This window comes from Bos indicus, chromosome 27 (assembly GCF_029378745.1).
Source record: "Bos indicus isolate NIAB-ARS_2022 breed Sahiwal x Tharparkar chromosome 27, NIAB-ARS_B.indTharparkar_mat_pri_1.0, whole genome shotgun sequence".
Taxonomy (NCBI): Eukaryota; Metazoa; Chordata; class Mammalia; order Artiodactyla; family Bovidae; genus Bos; species Bos indicus.
In genome coordinates this window covers 34,249,737-34,275,146 of record NC_091786.1, presented here as the reverse complement: position 1 = coordinate 34,275,146, position 25,410 = coordinate 34,249,737, and the positions used below count along the sequence as shown (strand labels likewise).

The 25,410-nt window shown below is 35.8% G+C and overlaps 1 protein-coding gene across 2 annotated transcripts in view; it reads right to left on the bottom strand.

Annotated features, from left to right (window-relative positions):
• Positions 1 to 196: 196 nt before the first annotated feature.
• ADAM9 (ADAM metallopeptidase domain 9) overlaps positions 197 to 25,410 on the bottom strand; it is a 92,717-nt gene continuing 67,503 nt past the window's right edge. For both annotated transcript variants that reach the window (XM_019953489.2, XM_070781444.1), the window contains 7 exons: positions 23,266 to 23,449; positions 14,053 to 14,133; positions 13,692 to 13,797; positions 8,458 to 8,599; positions 6,720 to 6,807; positions 3,240 to 3,307; positions 197 to 1,676 (listed from right to left, as the gene is read on the bottom strand). In XM_019953489.2, the coding sequence (XP_019809048.2) occupies positions 1,577 to 1,676; positions 3,240 to 3,307; positions 6,720 to 6,807; positions 8,458 to 8,599; positions 13,692 to 13,797; positions 14,053 to 14,133; positions 23,266 to 23,449 (769 nt within the window). In that variant the 3' untranslated portion in view covers positions 197 to 1,576. The remainder of the gene's footprint in view (positions 1,677 to 3,239; positions 3,308 to 6,719; positions 6,808 to 8,457; positions 8,600 to 13,691; positions 13,798 to 14,052; positions 14,134 to 23,265; positions 23,450 to 25,410) is intronic.

Genomic DNA, 25,410 nt, shown 5'->3' with positions numbered 1-25,410 from the left:
TGTCTTCTTCAAAACCAATCTGTTTTTCAAGGCTTTTTCAAACCAAAAGCCTTTGTTCACAATTTGCCAGAAGTCTTGAAAATTAGTGAGATAGTATCTATAAACATTTGACTAGTAGTTTTATCTAAAACTAGTATGTTTTAATGAATAAGGTTATAAATAGCTGAGTATTTAAGAAGTTAATGGACAACACAAATCAGAATTTCAAGTATTTTATTTATTGTAAATCTTATGTTTGTATGTATATATATATATACACAAACCAAAAATTTTTTAAAAAACTAAAGAAATTCAGTTAATAAACTTATTAATAAACTTTATTATGAAAGGTTGTGAAAAAATTTTAGGTGCTTAAATTTTCATCATTCATACCATTTCTTCCATAGTAAAAATTCACTTTTTATCACAGCTGAGACAACAATTCGCAGATACCACTAGTTTTCTTGCACTTATCTAAAAACACTTCTCTTTATTTCTCCAGCCTAATTTCTTGAAAAATATTAGAATCAACAGAGACATTATCAAGCACACCTTAGTAAATGTAAACATTCAAAAGTATATTAATAGCAATCTTTGAAGTTTCAGATTTTGGACTTAAAGTGCTCATGAGATTCTCAAGTGGTTTTATGATAGCTCAATTGATTGAAGATATTATAATTGCTCCTGCTTTTTATTACAGCTATGAATCAACAGCATATCTGATTAGTTCTATTAAATACTTCGTACCTTAAAGTTTATAATTTATTTAAAATGATGCTACTGTAAAAGGATGCTGTGTTTTAACATGATTCACAATAGAAATTCTATTTTTAAATTAACTTGGCTAATATTCATTATCCATAGATAGATCCATGGAATCCATTGTCCATAGAATCCATAGAAGCATTTATCCATAGAATGTTCATAAAAATGGAAGATAACAACTGTGTGTATGTATACACATACACACTTTTAGTGTGTTTTTGTACTTTTTAAATAGTATTATGATATCTTAATTGTGTATTTTGTGCATTCTTCTGAATAGAGTATTCCTTTATTCATGTAATGAATGAGATACACAAAATTCTAATGTATGATGATTATTAGTCTGTGCAAGATTAAAAATATTAAATATTAATTGGCAGCTAATTAGTTTTCACAGGTATTAGATTATTACATGTTCAACAAGAAACTACACTAATGATAACTAAGGTCAAAATTCAGAGTTACATTTAAGCACATAATGACAAAACTTGAAACAATACAGTTAATTTGAAAATCATTATAATAACATGTTCAAAATAACATAATTCATGTCAGGTACATTAACCTCACAGATGACTGAATAAAATGTATTCAGTAATGGAAATGAAAATGTTATTCTGAATTCCCTGGCTTTACTGCATTTCTTCTATTTCTCATTTCCCACTACTCAAGTTCTGTTTTTCTGTATTAATAAAGTCTGTTTTGTGGTATTTTGTTTTTCATTCATAATTGCAGCAGGAAGAAAGGCTTTTCAAGAAAATATCAGGAAAAAAAAAAGTATTAGCTCAGTTCCCTGAAGATGTCTGCAAAATGAAAGGCTAAAAAAAAAAAATCAAGTGAGGGAACTATATAAAGGAGGTGGAGGCGGAGGAGCAGGACGAGCTGGAACTAAATTTCCCTGAAATGATTCTTTGGGCTGTGGTGGAGGTGGCCTGTGAAGAGGTAAAAAAGACAGTTAATCATATGTCTCAACTGAATGAAATAAAGCTACATTCATAACGCCATTCTTAAAACCATCACTGAATTTTGCCTGGTGAGCATCTGTTTCACAATTTATATATTCTTCTCCTGATGTTCACTTGGATTTCAGTGCATTCTTATTGCATAATAAAGATTATACTGGAGGACACTACTCAGTGTGCAATTCAATCATAATTTGAAGGACTTTTGGGGGGGTAGGGAGGGGTAAGAAGTATTTTATGCAATGTTTATAATAAAATCTTCTCCTTTCTTGTTGATGCTAAGCCCATACATTGAGTCCTTCATTTTTCTTGTGCTTTTCAGTTCTAGAATTTCCATTTGATTTATTTTTTTAGGTTTTTAAGTTCAGTACATCTAGTTCTGTGTGAAATTCTCAAACTTGACTATTAGTTCTGTGATATGATCATCATAGCTACTTTAAAGTCTGTACCTAATAAACTCTATTAACTGGATACCCTCTGAGTACATTTTCTTGGTTTTAGTCACATTTTCTTTTCTTGTATGTCTAGCTTTGTAAATTGAGATAGTGAAAGTGAAAGTTGCTCAGTCATATCCAACTCTTTGCAACCCATGGACTATAGAGTCCATGGAATTCTCCAGGCCAGAATCCTGGAGTGGGTAGCCTTTCTCTTCTCCAGGGGATCTTCCCAACCCAGGGATCGAACCCAGGTCTCCTGCATTGCAGGCTGATTCTTTACCAGCTGAGCCACCAGGGAAGGCCAAGAATACTGGAATGGGTAGCCCATCCCTTCTCCAGTGGATCTTCATGACCCAGGAATCAAACCAGCGTCTCCTGCACTGCAGGATTCTTTACCAATTATGCTATTTTAAATTGGAGGCAAACAGTGAAAGAAAACAACCAAACCTGTAGGAAATAAGTCGAGGGTCTGATTCACCCTTGCCCCTGGGTCCCAACACAAAGCCTGGGATATTTGCTAGGGTACCATCTCCCTGGCAGGGCTCCAGTTTTTGTCCTCTCAGCCCTAGTTTGTTGAAAGCTCTCCTCAGCTTTCTATCCTCGCCCATGCAGAATAGGTAGATACAATCTAGGACAGAAAAATGGTCCCCACAGCTGAGGTCATCCTCAGCTGTGGAATACCTTCCTCTCCTGGACCTTAAAAAATAATCCTTCATTTCTTTAGTAGTTTTCTGATGCCTTCATATTTTCTTATATTGTCTAGCTTTTCTAGCTGTTCCTAATGGGAGGTCTAGTCAAACCTATGTGATTCGCCATTGCTGGTTATTATAAAGGTCCTTGCTTCTGAATCTTATGGATACCAGAGGCTACAGCAGCTGTTCAGTGTCTTGTTGGGGCCTCTTTAAAATTTCATTCTGACACTTCATTAATATGACAAAAATAAAACCTCTTAAAAACTTTTCTGCAAACTGTGCTTTATCTATACTGTTGGCAATAAATACCATGTCTTAAATTACATTAAAATACAAGGGAACTATTGAAACATTAACCCTGGGTTCTATCCTGGTCAAGTAATCTAAGTGAATTCACTTCAGACCTTGATGGGTACTGCTGAGGCTGCCTGGCTCCGTAAGTTGGTACTGGAAATCTGTTTGTTTGTACAGGCTAAAAAGAAAAAAAAAAGTTATTACCACAATGCACTCATCAATATATTTTCTATATAGGTTATTTTCCACATAAAAATAATCTATTTAAAAATCAATGAATAGATGACTTATAATCTTAACATTTAAAATATTTTGCGTATTCAACATATCTTTGCTACTGAGTGTGGAATATTTAATCCTTTTAAGCTATAGTTTTTAAATTCAATAATAACAAAGTATTATCTTGGCCCTGATCAACTCCATTAGTTAAAAGGTAACATATTAATATTTCCTAGGTCAATATATTTTAAATAAAACCTTCCAAAAATGTATTGCCAAATGTACACAGTACCTAACTAGTACTGTAAATACCATTAATTTTCAAATACCCTTGATTTCGATGTGGAAAACAGGGAACTTTTGTGCACTGTTGATGTGAATATAAATTGGTACAGCTACCATAGAAAACAGTATGGAGGTTCCTCAAAATATTAAAAACATGACTACCATATGATCCAGTAATTCTACTTCTGAGTATTTACCCAAAGAAAATGGAACACTGACTTGTATAATTATCTGCACCCCATGTTCATTGCAGCATTAATTATGATAGCCAATATATGGAAGAGTCTAAGGGTCCATCTGTGGCAAACACATGTACATATGCACGAATATTATTCAACCACCAAACAAAACGCCATCTTGCCATTTGTGACAACATGGATGGACTACAGGCATTCAAGCTAAGTGAAATGAGTCAGACAGAGAAGGACAAATATTGTATGATCTCACTTATATGTGGACTCTAAAAATAAACAAAAAAACCCAAATGCTTAGATACAGAGAATAGATTGGGACGACAGAGGGCAGAGAGGGAAATGGGTAAAAACAGATGAAGGTGGTTAAAGATAATAATTTCCAGTTATAAAATAAGTCATAGGGATGTAAGGTACACCATGGTGACTACAGGTAATAATACTTCATTGCATATTTGAAAACTGCTAAGCGTGTAAACCTTAAAAGTTCTCATCACAAGGGGAAAAAATGTGTAACTTACTGTGGTGCTCATTTCATACTGTGTACAAATATTGAACCACGTTGTACACCTGAAACTTATATAACGTGATATGTCTGAAAGTGAAAGTGAAAGGCACTCAGTTGTGTTCAACCCTTTGCAACCCCCTGGACTATACAGTCCATGGAATTCTCCAGGCCAGAATACTAGAGTGGGTAGGGATTGCACAGAGTCGGACACGACTGAAGCAACTTAGCAGCAGCAACAGCAGCAGCCTTTCCCTTCTCCAGGGGATGTTCCCAACCCAAGGATCAAACCCAGGTCTCCTGCATTGCAGGCAGATTCTTTATCAGCTGAGCCACAAAGGAAGCCTGTGATATGTCTATTTAATCTCAATTTTTAAAAAGTAGAACAGCAGGGTCATCGGGCATGGGGAATTACTGCTTCACGGGTTCAGAGTTTCTGTCTGGGGTAAAGAAAAAGTTTCAGAAATAGCAGTGATGATTACACAACACTGTGTATGTAATTAATGCCACTGAATTGTATATTTAAAAATGGTCAAAATGGCAACTTTTATCACATGTATATTTTACCACAATAGAAAAGGGAAAAAAAATGTCAAAGACAAAAAATTATATACTACATAATTTCTAACTTGTATATGTAGGGACTGTGTGATCATCCTATATATGTAGAAATATGGAAAAATCCCCAAGACTTATGGTTAAGGGAAAAGGGCATAACAATTTGTTTCTTTTTTATATAAGGAAAGGGAGAAGAACAGGGAGATTCCATACATATCCTTCCATTTTAGAAGGATATCTAATCATTTAACCTCCTTGTAATTGGAAAGACTTTAAAAGTTTGACAGTTCCAAATGCTGCCAAAATTTACTTTGACAGGAATGCTCATACACCACTGACAATGCAATCACCCAATGGTATAATCCTTTTGGAAAACAATTTGACATTTTCAAGTAAATATTCAAATATCTTTCAACCCAGCAATTTAACTTTGGTATATCCCTATATCAGATGTACCAAATTCTCTAACAGAATATAGAGATTCTCTAATAGAATTTTCTGTAATGATGGAAACATTCTATGCCTATGGTGCCCCTACAACAGTGGCCACAGGTGATCTATTGAGCATCTAAAATGTCAGTGAGGAATAGAATTCTTAATTTTATTTAATATAACATAAAATTTAAATAGCCACATGTGGATAGCAACCACTATACAAGTACCACCCTAGAACTCACACATATGCATGAGTAACATACAGAATGCTCATCTCAGCTTTATTTGTAACAATGAACAATTGGAAACTGGTAAAAGAAAAATGGATTTTTAAACTGTGTGGAGTTTATGTAATATAATATCAACAGTGAAAATGAATGCATTAGAGCTACATCTACTGATAGAGATAAACCACAAAGCAATGTTAAGGGGGAAAAGCATGATGCAGATACATATGTAAGACAGCAAACACAACATTATATAACGTTTAAAAGCAGATAAAGCAATATTTTGTTATTTCTTAGGGATATATGCATGTTAGAAAAAGTATATTATTATCCCAGTACTCCCTAATACACTCCAAAGGACAGTGATTGCTGGTCCCATTGCTGAGACAACTAGACAAGATTCCAGGAGCTCAGCCCCAGATCTTTAGTTAGATGCCCTGGGGAAGCCAGGTATTGAAAACAGAAAGATAGCAGACATAGGAAAAAAGAGTGACAGCATAAAACCCAGGTCATTTTCTAGGCTTGGTTTCAAGGCAAGACATTCTCAATGTCTAGTTTTCCTCCCATCTCCTCTAAGCCAGGGACCCTAGTGCTATTCCATTAACTAACCCAGCGGCCATCTGCAGACCACACTCCTAAATTCTTTGGAAAATATCTATGTTTATTCCTATGTGTGCATGCTCAGTCATTCAGTTGTGTCCAACTCCTTGCAATCCCACGGACTGTAACCCTCCAGGCTCTCCAGGCAAGAATACTGAGTGGGCTGCCATCTCCTACTCCAGGAGATCTTCCTGACCCAGGGATCAAACCCAACTCTGCTGTGTCTCCTGCACTGGCAGGCAGATTCTTTACCACTGCACCACCTGGGATATTATGTAACAATTTTTTAAGCTTTAAAAATGTGATGTGCTGCACTCAGTTGCTCAGTCATGTCCGACTCTGCAACCCCATGGAATGTAGCCGGCCAGGCTCCTCTATCCATGGAGATTCTCCAGGCAAGAATACTGGAGTGGGCTGCCATGCCCTCCTCAAGGGATCTTCCCAACCCAGGGATTAAACCCATGTCTCCCGCATTGCAAGCAGATTTTTTACCAGCTGAGCTACCAGGGAAGCCCTAAAAGTGTGGTACCATAATATAATAGAGGAAAAGAATTTTTCATTTAAACTTACAACGTTTCTGGGAGGAATCACTGAAGAAACAGGTCTAGGAACACTCGCTGGCTGTCTAGAATCTTTTGCTTGATTTTTGCCACCTGATCTGAAAGATACAAATACTTTTGAGCTAAATTAAGATTAAGACATTTCTACATGACATAGCATTAATATACAGACTTGTATTTTCCCAAATACAGAAGAATGATACTGGTAGTGGTGGTGGATAAGATCATGATGACAGCTAAAATTCGTATGGCATTTTTAACAGTTCTCACCCAGTTTTAATCCTTAGAGTACTAGAAAGTTTTATTAATCTCATTTTACAATTAAATAAACTGAAATACTAAGAAATAATTTAGACAATCAGGCCAGTGTTCTCAAACTCCTCAAGTCTTCCTGAAATCAGAGACTAGTAAAATAATATTCTTAGGTCTAAAGTAGTCACTCTGAATATTAGGAAGTCCAAGAGAAGCAAAACAAGCTGGCTGGAAAGATGTCACATAAGAGTTAGACATTGCCAAAAGGATAGTAAGTAAGCTATGTACAGGAGACAGCTATTGCTATGAAACTAAAATTTCAGAGATGCAGACTGGGGAATTATCTACATGGATTGGTCAGTGTGAAGTGTGAAAGAAAGTTAAGAGAAAGAAAGGATAGAAAGATAAATCTGGGGAAGTCCCTGGCAATCCAGTGGTTAGGACTTGGTGCGTTCATTGCCAGGGGCCCAGGTTCAATCCCTGCTTAGAGAATCAAGATCCTGCCAAACCACTCAGTGTGCTAAAAAAAAAAGGGGGTAGAGGCTTATGTCTCAATAAACTATATTTTAAAAACAAAAAGAAATCTATATCTGTTTTAGAACACATTAAAAAAATAAAGTTAACATGAGGATTCTCTAGGAAAATATTATGCAGTTTTTAAGTGAGGTAAGTGAGAAATAGGGCAATGAAGTAAAAGTGAGCATTCCAGGCAAGATATGAACATTTTGGAAACATTACAATAATAAAAACTAGCTATTAAATAACTGCATTGTGCTATGGGTTTTATTTGTTAATATTTCCTTATTTAATCTTCACATGAAGCCCTCCAGAGATAGGTAATATTATTATTCTCATTGTAGAGGATGTAACCAAGGCTTAGATACTTATTATTTCTGTTCATAATTCTAGCAAATGATAGCTTTGCTAGAACTTGCACTTAGGTCTGACTACAAGGTCCATGCTAACACATGCTACATTCCAATGCCAACGTATTAGAAATGATTGGTGAGAGACAGCAGTACAAGAGTCCAACATGTAGACTAGAAATGTCAGGTGTCTGAATTATGACAACCCTTTCTTCCATCAAAGATTATTTCTTAAAAGCTGATGATACATAAAATCTGTTTTCAAAACAGACTTGAAGAATACTTCTAGGAGAACTGATACTGGAAATAGACAGGAAGGAAAAATTTTAATGGCATGCAAATCAGAAGTTGCAGTCCCAAATTCTACTTACCCCACTACCAGAAATCAAAGTAAAGTAAAATGAAGCCTAGGGGCCATTTTCAGTAGTATACAGGTTGGTGTCATCATAAGCCTTTTCCCTCACCATTATAAGAGGTGGCTGAGTCACCACTTACCCTTTAATTCCTGCTCATCATGCCAAGGAATACAGAGATAAACTAGAATGCTAGTTTTAAACTATCTTCTATGATATGATTATCATCATACATAATTAAATTACTTAGAATTTAAAAGAAAAATAATCTAAGTACTCATTTGTCTGTGATCTCTTCCTTCTGCAGCAGCTTTTCCGTAGCTGGTCTCTCTTAATGAAGACAAAAACAGCCAATACAGTAAGAGGAAGAATTAGGAAGAAGAATACCAGGAGTCCGTCCCTCAAGGCAGCATTGTTTTCTAGAGAGAAGGAGTTTATATTAATGATAATTAAATTAGAAGTTAACTTGTATTAACTAAAATATACTAGATGATGATATATTTTACATTCATTTTCACATTGTTCAAAAGTCACACTGATTTTCAACTGAAAAATACTGAAAAGTTTTATTGACTCCTCCTGCTTACCCACTTCATTTCTGCCTTCCTAAAGGTAACCACTTTTATTAATTTCTTCTATAATATTACAGTGTTTCTTCATGCAAAGATAAGCAAGAACAAAATATGTTTTATTGCAAACCTTTCTTACACAAAAGGTAGCATGACATAAATGCCATTACACATGTTATTTTTTCACTTAGCCATACTATGTATCTTCCCAAACCATACACAGAGCACCACCTCTTTTTCTGTATAGCTATACAAAACTCCATTGCAAGGATGCCCTATAGTTTATTCAGTCAGTGAGTACCCACTAATACTTTCATTTTTCCAATCTTTGCTATTACAAAAACATATTACAATGAATAGCCTTGTATACATGTCATATCACATAGATGTACCTATAGAATAAATTCCCAAAAGTAGAACTGACGTATCAGAGGGTAAATGCACTTGTTTTTTAAAGGCGTTATCAACTTGTCTACCACAGTGGTAGTTACAAGTTAGCACACCATATATCCAAACAAAACTATAATTCAAAAAGGTACCTGCACCCCTATATTCTTAACAGCTTTATTCACAACAGCCAAGACATGGAAACAACCTAAACGTTCACTGACAGATGAATGGATAAGTAAGATGTGTACTTAAAAACCATGGAATACAACTTAGCTATAAAACAGAATGAAATAATGCCATTTGCAGCAACCTGGATGGACCTAGAGATTATCACACTAAGTGAAGTAAGTCAGAAAGAGAAAGTCAAATACCATATGGTATCACTTATATGTGGAAACTAAAATATAACAGAAATGAACTTATCTACAAAACAGAAAGAGACTCACTCACAGACACAAAGAACAGACTTCTGGTTGCCAAGAGGGATAGGAGGAGGGGGAGGAATGGATTGGGAGTTTGGGATTAGCAGATGCAAGCTATTATATATACACTGAATAAACAAGGTCCTTCTATATAACACCAATACTTTGGCCACCTGATGCAAAGAGCTGACTAATTAGAAAAGACCCTGACACTGGGAAAGACTGAGGCAGGAGGAGAAGGGGACAACAGAGGAAGATGGTTTGGTGGCATCACCAACTCAATAGACATGAGTTTGAGCAAGCTCCAGGAGCTGGTGATGGACAGGGAAGCCTGGCATGCTGCAGACCATGGGGTTACAACAAGTCGGACACAACTGAGCGACTGAACTGAACTATAACACAGGAAACTATATTCAATATCCTGTGATAAATTACAATGGAAAAGAACATAAAAAGAATGCATGTATTTATATATGTATAAGTGAATCACTTTGTTGTATAGCAGAAATTAACACAACATTGTAAATCAACTATATTTCAATAAAATAAATTTTCTTAAAAAGTTAGCATGCTAGCCAGCAATGCACAAGAATTCCTCACAACCTCACCCATAGAGTCAAACTACTGCATTTTTGCCAAACTCGCAGGTGAAAACTTATATGATTTTAATTTGGATTTCTCTTTTTGTACCATGATTTATACTGTATTTCTTTTTCTTCTCAGTTTCTAAAAGTCATTTATCTATTAGGGAGAAAAGTTTTGTCTATGATAAATTGGCAATATTTTTCCCATTTTGTCATTTGTCTTATGGTACAATGCTTTTCTTCATGCATAATTTTATTATTCCAAGGTAGCTAAATTTATCAATCTTATTTTTTGTGGCTTATGGATTTTAAGTCTTATAATTTTAAAAATTCATTAGTTAACATTAATTTTGTCTGCTTCACATTCTTTAGTGAAAGAGTATAGTAAGTATGAACGTTAAGTGGTAAACTATAAAATAATCCTAATTTTAAATTTGTAGAAGTACCAAAACTTTGTTTTAAAAGTTATATGAAACTACATAAAATACTCAACACAATTAAAAATAAAAATATGAAAACTTAAAGCCAGTTTGATATATCATTTTATACCTAATAAGAAAAAGACAAAATTTAAAGCAACATTGGCCAGGTTATATTAAAATTGGCACCTTCATACTGTCAGTGGCATTACACAAGCTCATTTGGAATTTTTATCAAGAACCATAAAAAGGATTATACCCTTCAATCTAATAATCTCATTATGGCAATTTATGCTTCAGTTGGGAAAAATGTGTATTAAGACGTACACTACAATGTCATCAGTGCATATCAAGAACTTAGAGACAACCTAAATGTCAAATAATTAGATAACAGCTAAGTCAAGTTATGACACAATCCATCAATGAATTAAAATGTATAGTTCTGACTTCCACTTCTAGCCAAAATGGGGTAACACGGGCCAGATTTATCCTGCTAGCTATAGCAACCAGAAAACCAGGCAAAATACTTAAAGCAATGGTTTTCACAACACTGGACATATGGCAATGAAGAGCAGTGATCCCTTAGAGCTTTACAAGGTGAGCTCTACAATTGCCCCAGTTTGCTGCCTAGGGAAAGTTAACAGATTGTGATGAGGGGTGTGGGAACCTAAGCAAACTCCAGTGGTTTCCTTGAGGTGAAGAAAGGATTCTGGTTGAGGAAGAAGTCAAGATAACTAGAGTTCACAGGCAAAGTACCAGAAGGGAGAAAGCTGCACAGACAAAACTTGAAAGATCTGCAGAGGGTTCCCCTCAGATACTCAGTTGAGAACTGATCAATGTATGCATGTAAGGAAATCACCTGAAGCCAGAGAAAGAATCACCTGAAAGGATTAATGGGAACAAAGCCCACACACAACTCACACAGGACTAGAAAGAATGCCTGTTCCTACCACTTTTAGTGGAAAACTTCATAGTTAACAGCATTGAATAGAATAAACAGAAAGGGTTTGCCTCAGTAATGTGGTAAAATCAATCCGAGGCTAAATGCTGCTCAGGTCCCCCCCAAAAGAGCTTTAAAAAAGGTTCTAAAGGACCATATTACATCCGGGTAACTTAAGCTTACATCCAAAGCTCATCAGCAGAAATCCAAAAATACCTAATATCCAACAGGCAAAATTCACAGTTTCTGGAATTCAGTAAAAAAGTTACAAGGCATGCAAAGAAGCAGAAAAAATATGACCCAAATGAGGAGATTAATTCATAAAAACTAATAAATGATACAGGTGACAGAATTAGTAGACAAAGACATTAGATATTACTATAACTGTATTCTACATGTTCAAGAAGCTAGCGTAAAGATTGAACATGCTACATAGAGACAAAAAGGAAGAAAAGAAGAAAGAAAGGGAGGAAGGGAGGGCGAGGGAGAAAAGAAAAAAGGAAGGAAAAGAAAGGGAAAGAAAGAAAGAGTAAGGCAAAGAAGGGGAGGGAGAAATAGAACTTACAGAGATAAAAACTTCAATATCAAAGATAAAGAATACACTGGATGGACTTAATAGCAGATCAGACATCACAGAAGAGTAAACTTGAAGAATAATAATAGAAACTATCCAAATTAAACATAAAGAATAAATTTTTTTTTTTTTAAATCAAGTGCCAACAAAGGTCCGTCTAGTCAAGGCTATGGTTTTTCCTGTGGTCATGTATGGATGTGAGAGTTGGACCGTGAAGAAAGCTGAGCGCCGAAGAATTGATGCTTTTGAAGTGTGGTGTTGGAGAAGACTCTTTCGGGTCCCTTGCACTGCAAGGAGATCCAACCAGTCCATTCTGAAGGAGATCAGCCCTGGGATTTCTTTGGAAGGAATGATGCTAAAGCTGAAACTCCAGTACTTTGGCCACCTCATGCGAAGAGTTGACTCATTGGAAAAGACTCTGATGCTGGGAGGGATTGGGGGCAGGAGGAGAAGGGGACGACAGAGGATGAGATGGCTGGATGGCATCACCGACTCGATGGATGTGAGTCTGAGTGAACTCAGGGAGTTGGTGATGGACAGGGAGGCCTGGCGTGCTACCATTCATGGGGTCACAAAGAGCTGGACACGACTGAGCGACTGAACTGACTGAAAACACTGAGAAGTGAAAGAACTCCAAGTAGCCAAATATACATATAATTGGAGTTCCTGAGGGATGGAGAAAAAAAAGAAAAAATATTTGAAGAAATAATGACCACACTTTTCTCAAATTTAAAGAAAAAAGCACAAATCCAGAGAGTTTAAGAAACCCCAAGCACACCATAATCAAACACTAAAAATTAGAGATAAAATCTTATTAATAGCAACCAGAGGGTAAAAAAACACACACTACAAACAGAAGACAAAAAAAAAGATGACAGATTTCTCAGGAAAAACAATGCAAGTCAGAAGACAATGTAGGAACATCTTTTAAGAAGTAAAAAGGGTATAAACTGTCACCTTAGAATTCTATACCTAGTTATTATTCAAGAAGGAAGGCAAAATGAAGACCTTTTCAGATATAAGAAAGCTAAAAGTAAATTTTTCACTGGAAGAAATGTGAAAAGAAGTCCTTCAAGCAGAAACTGAATGATATCACATGGGAATCTGACTTTACACAAAAAAGAAGAGCATCAAAAATGGTAACTATGTGGGTAAATATAAAGACCTTTTCTAGTATCTAAATTTCTTTTAAAAATAATCAACTGTTTAAAGCAAAAGTGATAACAATGTATTATAGGTTTAAAACATATATAGTATGATAATTCAATACAAAAGCCAGGAGGAGAGAAATGGAAGCATCCTGAAATGGCACAATATCATATGAAGGGAGACTGTAATAGAAAAATATCATTATGTTAGATTTAAACCCAAGCATATCAATAATCAAACAAAATATAATTGGCCAAAACAACTCAATTAAAAGGCAGAAACTGGCCGAGTTAAAAAAAAAAAAAAGCCAAGACCCAGCTAAATGCTGCCTATGAGAAACCCACTTTAAATATAAAGACACAAACAGATTAACTGATGTGGGAAGTGAGGGGAAGGTACAAGGATGCCCAATTTCTGACATAGACCACAGAGAGATCACACTCATTTTCCTCTATACTACTTGCCGTTGTATGTAGGTCCACTGTCCACGCTTCCTCCGTATCCTTTAGTCTCACAGTTGGGGGGAGCCCAGCCATTGTCACAGTGACAATTTTTATTGCTATTACATACCTTCAAAGAAATCAAAATACCACTTTTGTTAATTGTGAATGACGTTCTAAATCATGAACTCAAGGACAGGAACTAAGAGAAAAGACTAAATTCATGCAAATCCATAGACATTCTTCTTAAGAATGAAGAATTTATCAGGTGTCTAAATTCCCCAATATCTAAAAACCTTAAGAAATCTCACTGAGCAACCTCACGGAGAACTCTCATTATTCAAGCACTACTTTCGTGAACAAACCAAAAGAGACTATTACCTACCCCATGTCCATGACACTTTTGCTGAATGTCACAGTCATAATTCAGAACAGAAACATTTACACAGGCGAAATTTCTACAGATCTGAAAGAAAAAGAAGTAATGAGTAAAGAAAACTTGAACGCATTAGTAAACTAGCCAGGGGGAAAAAAAGACCTGCGTGTAGATGATTTCATTGATGAACTCTTTCATACTTTTAAGGAATAGTTAATTCCCATACTGCGTATTTGATGAAATTAACTAACTGACATAGAACTAACAATCAAAAAGGACAGAGATGACACAAAGGCCTAAAACAAAACTATAATCTATCCTTCTCTACAAATATACACGTAAAAATCTAAAGTAAAATATTCACAAATGGATTTTTTCAAATCAGACAGAGATAATTCCACTACTACAGAAAAGGCTCTGAAACTCCACAACTATTCATTTATGTTTTCTTTCTTTAGAGATTTAAATTAGTTGGATTTTAAAATCTTTACTTTACCCTTGCAGCCTTTTATCTTTTCTCTCATTTTTCTGTTTCAGTCTTTCTGTTCAGCTTCCTCACAAAATCCTCCAACTTTATGTAACAATAAATCTATAGTTCAGTTATATATGCATGAAGATGAACAGTGTACTAGGGTTAGGACAGGGAGACAGACATCTCTTAGGAGGATGACCAACTAATATAAAAAATCTTATCTTCTCATCTCCAACCTGCTCCTAGGGTAACAGGCAATTCGCTGCTTTGTTGACAGGACAGGAGAAGCAGACAGACAGAAGGACTAGCTTCTCCATCAGTCAACTAAATGTAAGTCCATTTTCAATATCATGTTTTCCCCCACCCCTCTCAGCTATAATCACTGTTTCCAAATCACCAATCTGTTTAGGGTTCTGCCAGGCTAAGATCCAGGCTCTTTGTTCACACTCTATCAGTCTGCACTGTAAGCTGTATGTCCTACTACTCTGGCAAACTACTTTCTTTCCTCTTTCAACTTTTCAAAACTTGTTGAAATTTTATCTACTGATGCAATCTCATATACTTCACACTTTGGAATCTATTCCCTAATTAGTTCCTTTATATTTTGAGAGAAATTGGCAGACAAACAGGATAAATGAATATTGCAATCTAGCATCTTTTATAGGTTTTTTTCCAATTCATATTTTCATTCTGAACTTGCAATAACTTGTTCTAACTGACTGTAATGATTACTTTTATGTGTCTGCCTGTATAAGACAGAGGTCCAGCAATCAAGGTGTGGAAATGGAGTGGCACCACTCACTATTTCTCTTAGTGGCCCACTAGCAAAATGTTTGCTCCCTGCTCCCACGACTTTATGCTCTATAGTTAATCTAGAAGTCTTAATTCTAGAGGGAAGAATGCTTCCATCAGGAAACACATCAGTGATTCCACTGAACTGGAAGTTAAGACTGCCACCCACTCACTTCAGATTTCTCATGCCTCTGAACGAACAGACAAAGAAGGGAGTTACTGTGGGCTGATGTGACTGATCCATTCCCAAGGGAAAACTGGACTGTTACTCCACAATGGAATAAGGAAGAGTATGTGTGGAATATAGGAGATCCCTTAGGGTGTTTCTTAGTATGACCATTATAAAGACCAGTAGAAAACTACAACCACCCAATCCTGACAGGACTACTAACAGTCCAGAGCCTTCAGGAATGAAGGTTTTACAGCATCCTGCCAAGCAAAAATCCTAATCAGCTGAGTCCTTGCTGAAAACAAAGACAATAAAGAATTAGGGAAGAAGACAGTTAACAAATACCAGCTATAGGGACTTTCCTAGTGGCCCAGTGGTAAAGTCTCTGTGCTTCCACTACAGGAAGCATGGCTTCGACCCCTTGGGGAACTAAGGTACCATAAGCCACACGGTGCAGCCAAAAATAAAAACAAATGAAACATCAGCTATAACTATATTACAGAAATGAAAACTGTAATTATCATGACCATTCCCTCAATTTGTTATAAACATGCTTGTGTGTACGTGTATCAAATACTTTTTTCTTCTCTCTCTTAGTCCCTCAGGTAACATACAATGTATTACCTTTATATCATAGTATTTAAGTATTGCTAACTTTACATGACAGGATTTAAGTTACAGGATATCAAGAAAAGTACACAGTGGCCAAAGAATTAATCTCCTCAAGGTAGGATTTAGTGCATTTTCTGTTACACACGAGATACAATGGTTGTACACAGTTCTACCATGTTATGCAAAATTATGACCATGCTACTGTCTTCAAGATTATCTCAAAGACTGTTATCATGTTGAAGATTATGTATAATTTAAGGAGATGCATAAGGACCCCAAGCTAACAAGATGTGGACCTGTGATGTTAATTTCATGCATCAACTTGACTGGCTCACAGGGTGCCTAGATATTTGATCAAACATTCTAGATGTTTCTGTGGGACGTTTTTGGAAGCGATTAACACATAAGTTGATCAAATGTAAAGCAAGTTACCCTCCTTATCTTGGTCTTGTCCAATTAGTTAACGGCATGAATAAAAATTAAAAGGCTGACCCTCCTCCAAATAAGAGAGAATTTCTCCTGCTGCCTGCCTTCTAACTGGGACACTGGTTCTTTTTTTTTTCCTTGCCTCTGGACTCAGACTGAATCATAACTCTTTCTGGGACTCAAACTCGCTAGCCTTTGAACAGGAAGTACACCATCAGGTCTTCTCAGTCTCCAACTTGCCCTCTGCAGATCTTGGGATTGTTATTTTTCATAACTATATAAGCTAATGCCTTATTTTTTTTAAAAAAAAACCTTATACATACACAAACATACACACACACATACACAACCTAATGGTTCTGTTTCTCTGGAGAACCTTGACCAATCATTTCTTTATTATATTCAAATCAAAAACAACTAAACTGTACACATGTTGAGGTAAACCACACTTTAGCATACTGAACACAATGCACAACTCAACAGCAAAAGCTACATAGGCATGAGACAAGAATGAATATTTTTCTACTTCTATTAACTAAAGTCTATTCTAGTGACTGTCTGCTACACTCAATGTTTGGGTTCCCCTCAAAACACCTATGCTGAAGCCCTAATCCATGTGTGGTGATATCTAAAGGTATGTAATTAGGGTGTGTTGAGGTCATGATGGTGAAACCCTGGTCCAATAGGATTAGTTCCCTTGTATGAACCGACATCAGAGAGGAGACAGTCATGTCTGTACTTGATGAGATCCTGAACTGGTCAGGCCATGGTCAGGAAGGAGCCCAGCACATCCAAGTACCTCACCGGGGAAATGCATATCCATGCCTCATGAACCAGGTCTACAGACTTCAGTTTTGGTTGCAAAATGTGAAATGGCTCCTGGGATTTCATTCCAGTCCATTTCAATCACATTCCACAAACCAGTCCTGCCCATCCAGGGACTCAATTAGTGAACAGACAGTAGCCTTCTTAGGTACCTGATAGGAGCTCCACCCATCCATGCAATTGGTAATAGGCCTGCTGTATCAGGACCCAACTGTGGACCATGTCTTGGGGCTACCTCCTGAAAAGGGCAGTTCAATATACCCAGGGACCAGTTAGCACCAATACCCTACCAAGTTCCTAATAAAAAGTTCACCAACCATAGGTCCCAGGGCATATCTAGAGACAGATTTGAAACCAGTTCCAAACCAGGCAGACTAAGATTCCAGAGATAATCCCATCTACACACAAAACAGGCAGGAGGTATTTACCAGCTGAAACCTTTCTGTAAAGACTGGAAGAGGTGTTTACCCCCTTCAAATACACAAATACCAATGCAAGGCTACATGGAAAAATCAAGCAAATATGACATCATCAAAGGAAACTAATAAAGTTCCAATAAAAGGAAAAAAAAACTTATAGTAGATGCACAAAAGATAAAGAGAAAAGAATTAAAGCATGCACTATAATAAAATATATCACAAGACAGAAAGGGAGAAACAAAAAAAATACAAAACAGGCAACAAACATTTAACAAAATGACAGTTAAATAAGTCTTTACCTATCAATAGTTACTTTAAACATAAATGAACTAAATTTCTAAAACAAAAGACACAAAGTGATTGAATGTATTAAAAAAGAAAAATGATCTAACAATATGTTGCCCACAGAGATTCACTTTAACTTTAATGATATGCACCAGTTGAAAGTAAAGAGATGGAAAAAGATATTCCATGCAAATAGTAACCAAAAGAGAACAGGAGTAGCAACAGTTGTATCACATATAATACACTTTCAGACAAAATCAATCACAAGAGACAAAGAAGGTTACTATATACTGATAAAGGGGTCAATTATCACAAGTATATATGCACCCTATATTGGAGCATCTAATATTTAATGCAAATAATAACAGAATTGAAGGGAGAAATAGCAATACAATAACAGTATAGGGGACTTCAGTTTCAATATTGGATAGATGATGCATACAGAAATGTAATAAGGAAAAAGAAGACCTGAAGAACACTATAGACCAAAATAGACCAAAAGATATATACAGAACATTTCATGCAACAGCAGCAGAATATATATTTTTCTTAAGCACACACAGAACATTCCATGTAATAAACCATATGCTGAGCCACAAAACAAGGCTTGCTATGCTATGCTAAGTCACTTTAGTCATGTCCGACTCTGTGTGACCCCATAGATGGTAGCCTACCAGGCTCCCCCATCCCTGGGATTCTCCAGGCAAGAACACTGGAGTGGGTTGCCATTTCCTTCTCAAATGCATGAAAGTGAAAAGTGAAAGTGAAGTCGCTCAGTCGTGTCCGACTCTTGGCGACCCCATGGACTGCAGCCTACCAGGCTCCTCTGTCCATGGGATTTGCCAGGCAAGAGTACTGGAGTGGGGTGCCATTGCCTTCTCCAAACAAGGCTTAAGAAGATCAAAATCCTATCTGGTTTCTTTTTCAACCACAGTAGTATAACTAGTAGAAAACTGGAAAATTCACAAAACTGAAAATTAAACAACACACTCCTGAACAACCAGTCCTGCCATTTGCAACAATATGGATGGATCTTCAGAGCATTCAGACTAAGAGAAATAAGTCTGACTGAGAAAAATTAATTCCATATGATCTCACTTATATATGGAATATTTTTAAAAACTGAATTCAGAGACTGGAAGGGTGGTTGCCAGGGAATGGGAGAAATGGAGAGATGTTGGTCAAAAGGTATAAACTTTCAATTATAAGATGAATAAGTTCTGGGGATCTAATATTCAGCATGGTGATTACAGTTAGCAATACTGTATTATATTCTTGAAAGTTGGTAAGAGTAAATCTTAAAATGTTCTCACCCAAAAAAAAATGTATGCGAGGTGACAGATGTGTTAACTAACCTTACTGTGCTAATTATTTCACAATATATATCAAATCATCACATTGTACAGCTCAAACTTACATAATGTTGCATATCAATTGTATTTTAATAAAGCTGGGCTTGGCTACAGGGGAGGTGGCGGGGACAGCAATGGAAAACAAAGATGAAAGATACAGTAAAAGAACCATAGGAACATTATCTGAGATTCTGGGTTCCAAAGCTTTGTATTTGATTCTGTGGTTTGAATCAGTAAATTTCCTGCTATGATTTAATTCAGTCTTAGCTGAGTTTCTGTGAAATTTAAGAGTACTGACTAAAATTCACAGAGTAAATTTTCATCAGTTAAAAAAGCATAAGAGGACAGCTTCAGAAATATAAAAGTATATTCACCAGCACAAAGACTGAGAAATAAATCTACATTACCAGTGTTTGCTCCAGGGTTGTAAAGACAATTTAATGTCAAGGAATTTACCAACGTAACTCAACACATGAACAAGTCAAAGGAAAATACGTAGTGATTATTTAAACAGCTATTGGAAAATACTTATAAAATTTTAAAACTATTTGTTCTTTTCTTCTTACTAATTACAATTAAAAGGATTGAAACATGTAATATATCATGTATGAAACGAGTTGCCAGTCCAGGTTCGATGCACGATACTGGATGCTTGGGGCTAGTGCACTGGGACGACCCAGAGGGATGGTATGGGGAGGGAGGAGGGAGGAGGGTTCAGGATGGGGAACACATGTATACCTGTGGCGGATTCATTTTGATATTTGGCAAAACTAATACAATTATGTAAAGTTTAAAAATAAAATTAAATTTAAAAAAATATAATAAAAAATAAATAAATAAATAAAAGGATTCTCCATTAAATGAAAAACACTATCTATCCCAAGTCAACAGTCAAAATCACATATAACCCTGAAAGACTGTACATATTCCCAGTCAAGTTAGGGAGAAGACAAAGTACACTATCATGATTATTATTTAAAATTATCCTGCAAGTTTTACCATTGCAATTACACAGGAAAAAAATTCAAATTGTAAGTATCAGAAAAGAAATCAACTTTCTATCATTTACAGATAACAGCTTACCTAAAAAATTCTAATACAATAATAAAAATATGTAACACTAAGCATATGGCTGGTGACAAAGTAAATATACACAAATGAATATATTTTTCTGAATATCAATAATAGCCAATAAAACTATAAACAAAATAGCTTCTCTTACCAATAAAAACAAATTAAAAATGTAACAACAAATTAGAAAACATAATAATTCTGTGTTATTCATAATAGCAATCAAAATATAAAATACCTAGGAATAACAAAAAAATGAAAAGGAGCTTTATAACTAAAGCTTTAAAATACAACCCCCAAGAAATTGAGAGACATACCATGTTCTTCTATGAGAAGACTGAATAATGTAAAGATGTCACTTTTCCCCATTACAAATTTATAAATCTGATTTGATCCCAACCAAAATTCCAAAGCGCTTTTACTTTTAATTTTTTTTTTGGCACCTTGACAAAATGATCTCAAGTTCATCTGTAATAATAAATGAATATTAATAGCGAAGAAAACTATGAAAAAAGAATGAAGGGGCATTTATATAACCAAATATTAAAAATACATTATAAAACTAATAAAAACTAAAAGAAGTCAATTACTGACATATGAGTAGTCAGACCAGTCAGTGGACATGACGTGAAAAAGCAGAAACCAAGCCCAAGTATATATAAAAATTTAATAAGCAATTTAAATAAGATTTCAAATTAAAAGAGAGATTATACTTGAGGTGTAGGCAAATAACAAATCATTCTAAAAAAAAAAAAAGTAACATTAGAAGTCAGCATACAGTCATCATCTCTAAATGAATAAAATGATGAAAAAAAGAATGCCAACCTCATACTATACACTCAAACTGGACTAAAGAGATAAGCATTTAAAAATTTTTTAATGTCCTAGAAAATAATTCTCTGATACTATACTAAGAAAAGTCTTTAAAATTTGAAAGTAAAGTCAGACTTTCTTTACTTTTCCTTTCTTAAAGGAAAAGAAAAATAGATTTGTTTATATAAAAAAGTAAACATGGAAAAAAATACTAAAATCAAAAGAGGCAAGTAATAAATAGGGCAAATAAATTTTTAAAATGTATTATATTAAGTTTTATATGACATAAGTTATAGCTCTTTAAAAATTGATAAGAAAAACACACAATTTTTTAAATAAGCAAAGAATATTAACAAGCAAATCACAAAAGAAGGAATAAATATATGGAGACTAAAAAATTTAATGTCACTAGCAGTCAAGAAAGAACAAAATAAAAAGAAAATGACCAATGACAGTTTAAAAACAATTGTACCTAATCCTGATTACAATATAGAGAACTGAAACACTAACTATTGAAAACTGCTCAGAAAATAAACAGGGAAAAACTTTTATAAAAAGAAATCTGGCAAAACTATATATAAAACCTTAAACATATGTACCCCAGTAGGTTAGCCTTTAACCTCAGAAAACAACCAGGATGTTGTGAAATTTCTTATTAAGTCCTTTACCTCAACATTGTTTATACTAACCTCAGTAGCTGAATTAATGGCATGGCAAAGTGAAAGTCACTCAGTCATGTCCGACTCTTTGCCACCCCATGGCTATAGTCCACAGAATTCTCCAGGCCAGAATACTGGAGTGGGTAGCCTTTCCCTTCTCCAGGGGATCTTCCCAACCCAGGGACAGAAGCCAGGTCTCCCACATTGCAGGGGGATTTTTTACCAGCTGAGCCACAAGGGAAGCCCATGGCAAAGGCAGACACAAAAACACAAGGGTCTTTTTGTAAGAATGAGGAACAACAGAATGGGAATTGAAAACTTGGTAGAAACTGAGGTAACCTGAGGGCCTCTCTGTCTTTTTCATGTGTCCCATGGTCCCATAATCAGTCAATTGTGTTCGCTCTTTCCTCCTCTGTTCTCCTGAGTTGGTTTCTTCAACTTGTTCAACAATCCTGCACCCTTAGATCTCTCCTATATAGCTTAAGCTTGCTATCACCCTTCTAGCCCTACTCCTACATTATGGCATCCCTCAGAGACTTCTCAGTTTCAGCTCTACTCTTAAGTGCCTTTCTTTACTTATGTATTCCCCCCACAAATGGAGTTAGGCCTAGCTCATCTCATCCAGAACCACTGGTAGTAACTCAGCAGCTAACTCTTGGCTCACATCTGATCCAAACAGCTGTGGTCAGAGTAGCAGGAAGCGTGGGGAGGACAAGCATTACAACACTTATAGTATAGTCACGTACGCATGTACACATACACACACACACTCCTGAAAATCCCCTAAATGTCCCAGCAAGTAGTACCCTGACTAATAAACAACAGCACATTGAAAGGGGGTGGGGGGGGCGGTGGGGGGGGGGAGGTGCCCAGTATATTACAACACAGAAACAACAGGTTATAATACATGACTCTAAGAAAGAAATCAGAGTAACAGAATTATAGCTTCTTTTTATGGATATAGAAGTTTCTTTAATGAAATTGTAGAAACTACCAAATTAGATGCAGATAATGAATATTCCAACTCAGTGACCATTATAAAAACTGATCATTTCCGTAGTTAAAGAAACCATTACATGAAACTAACACAACTGTAAACCAACTATATTCCAATAAAAATTTTAAATGAAAAGAAAGCTTTATATGGCTATAAATCATCAGGAGGTATAGCCATTCTTAATTTTATTCTTGGTGGCTTTCTGTTTTTCCAAATCTCCACAATGAGTAGAGATTTCTTTTATAACCAGAAAAGAACCACTCACTTTGTATAATGATTTTATTTTTAATTCTTAAATTTTTTATTTGTTTTAAAAAACATTTTTATTACCTTTCCAACATCACAGCTGGTGCCTTCATTCACCATGCCAGGATCTGGAACATCAGATCCAAGCTGGAAGTCCACACCCCAGCACTTGGTGCCTTTTCCAGGAGTCTGAATGATAGCAGGCACAACCCCAAATACAGGCAATTGTTGTACATTCTCACACTGAAGCTTTCCACACAAAGCATTCCTGGAAAGAAAGAGAAACAGTGCAAACTACAATGCATCTGGTGTACTTACAAAAGAAAAATTATATATTTTTGTACAGAGAGTTTATTTCTATTTAGCTGAAGGGAATCTCAACAGAGAAAGTGTGTGACAGCAACAGAGATCAAAGTAGCTCTCTTTCAATATGGCAAAGAGAAGATGTAAGTGCATGTAAAGACGCAAATTCCTAGGGTACCGGGGGTGATGATGCGGACACCTAAGAATCCCTCTTCACTATCTGCTTAGGGCTCAAAAAAGTCTAACTAATGTAGTTGCTTTTAAATGTGATATAATTTTATAAATGCTTTTACATAGAAAATAACAGAACTATACTGAAATTCAATGGTGTCTTTTTATTGAGTTATAATAAAGAAGAGTCAGATTTTGTAATGTTAAACAAGCTTGAAGGAACTCAATCTCTCTTCGCTTAGCTAACTCTTACTTACTAAAAGACTCAATTCATTAGTTCATTAATTCACTAATTCAGTATTAGAACTCTACAAAGACCTCCTTGACTACAATTCCTATTACCAAGGGTGTGTGAGTTAATGTTCTTCCTATATCCCTTCATGATATATTAAGTATCCCTAACATCAACTCTTAAGATGCTGCACTGAAATTTCCTTTTTAATGGCTTGTCTTTTGATCTAAGCACCTACCCTATTAAATCTCCCCTGTGATATCACGACCAAGTCATTGTAGGATATGATTTTTCAATTCCTCTAATTCATCACCTCCTAAATATTCTCACACTAACTATCATAACATTCTTTTACTTCCTGAGTTAACATCTTTCTCTCTATAACTTTTCCTCATTGGTCCCAGATGGTCAACATGAGACCACACAGATAATATCTTTTCTTTCCTCTACATGGCAACCTTTTAGGACAACTGTCATGCAGGTCCAAATGACTTACTTCACCAGGGAAATATTCTACAATTATTTCTCATGCAACAAGGAAGCTCCCCTCTTAAATATGTTCCACTTTGTCTCACTACCTATTGAACCTCAGTGCTCGGAGTGAAACAGGAAACTTTAGTTACAGTCTGATTAGCAAAGAACAAGATGAACTGTCATTTACTTCACTGAGATATTATACTTCTATGAAACCCAGGATGACAGTAGCTCTTATGGAAACTACATTATATTACTGATGTCCTTGAATTTATCCTTAGCTAAAACCTCTATTTGCTTTTTGCACATGCTGCTATTAAGCCTGCTTTTCCTTCCATCCTGCACTTAAGAGTTAAGTTCTTTTGTCCCAACTTGACATTTATTCTTTTTTTAAAATTAATTATTTATTTGGCTGCACCAGGTCTCAGTTGCAGCACTTGGGATCTTTAATTCTGATATGCAGTATCTAGTTCCCTGACCAAGGATTGAACCCAGGCCCCCTGCATTGAGAGCAGAGAGTCTTAGCCACTGGACCACCAGGAAAGTCCCTATGTTCATTCCTACGTCACCATTTACTTACGAGGCAATCTGAGTGAAATGCTTAAACTTTCTGAAGTTCAGTTTCTTCATCTGAAAAACAAGAGCTATATAATGATGCCTATGTCACATGCAAGCATGCATACTAAGTTGCTTCAGTCGTGCCCAACTCTTTGCAACCCTATGAACTATGTAGCCTGCCAGGTTTCTCAGACCATGGAAGTCTCCAGGCAAGAATACTGGAGTGGGTTGCCATGCCCTTCTTCAGGGGATCCTCCCAACCCAGGGATCAAACCCAGGTCTCCTGCATAGGAGGCATATTCTTCACCATCTGAGCCACCAGGGAAGCCCCAGTGTCACAGAGTTAGTTGAAATTAGTTATGAAAACCTCTAAAACAAAGCATAGAATAAAACAGATCTTGGTTAGCATCTACTGGAACCTACCAAAATTCATTTTTCTATAATGTATTCAATGTTTCATGTATAGTCTTGGTGACATATTAAAAACAAAA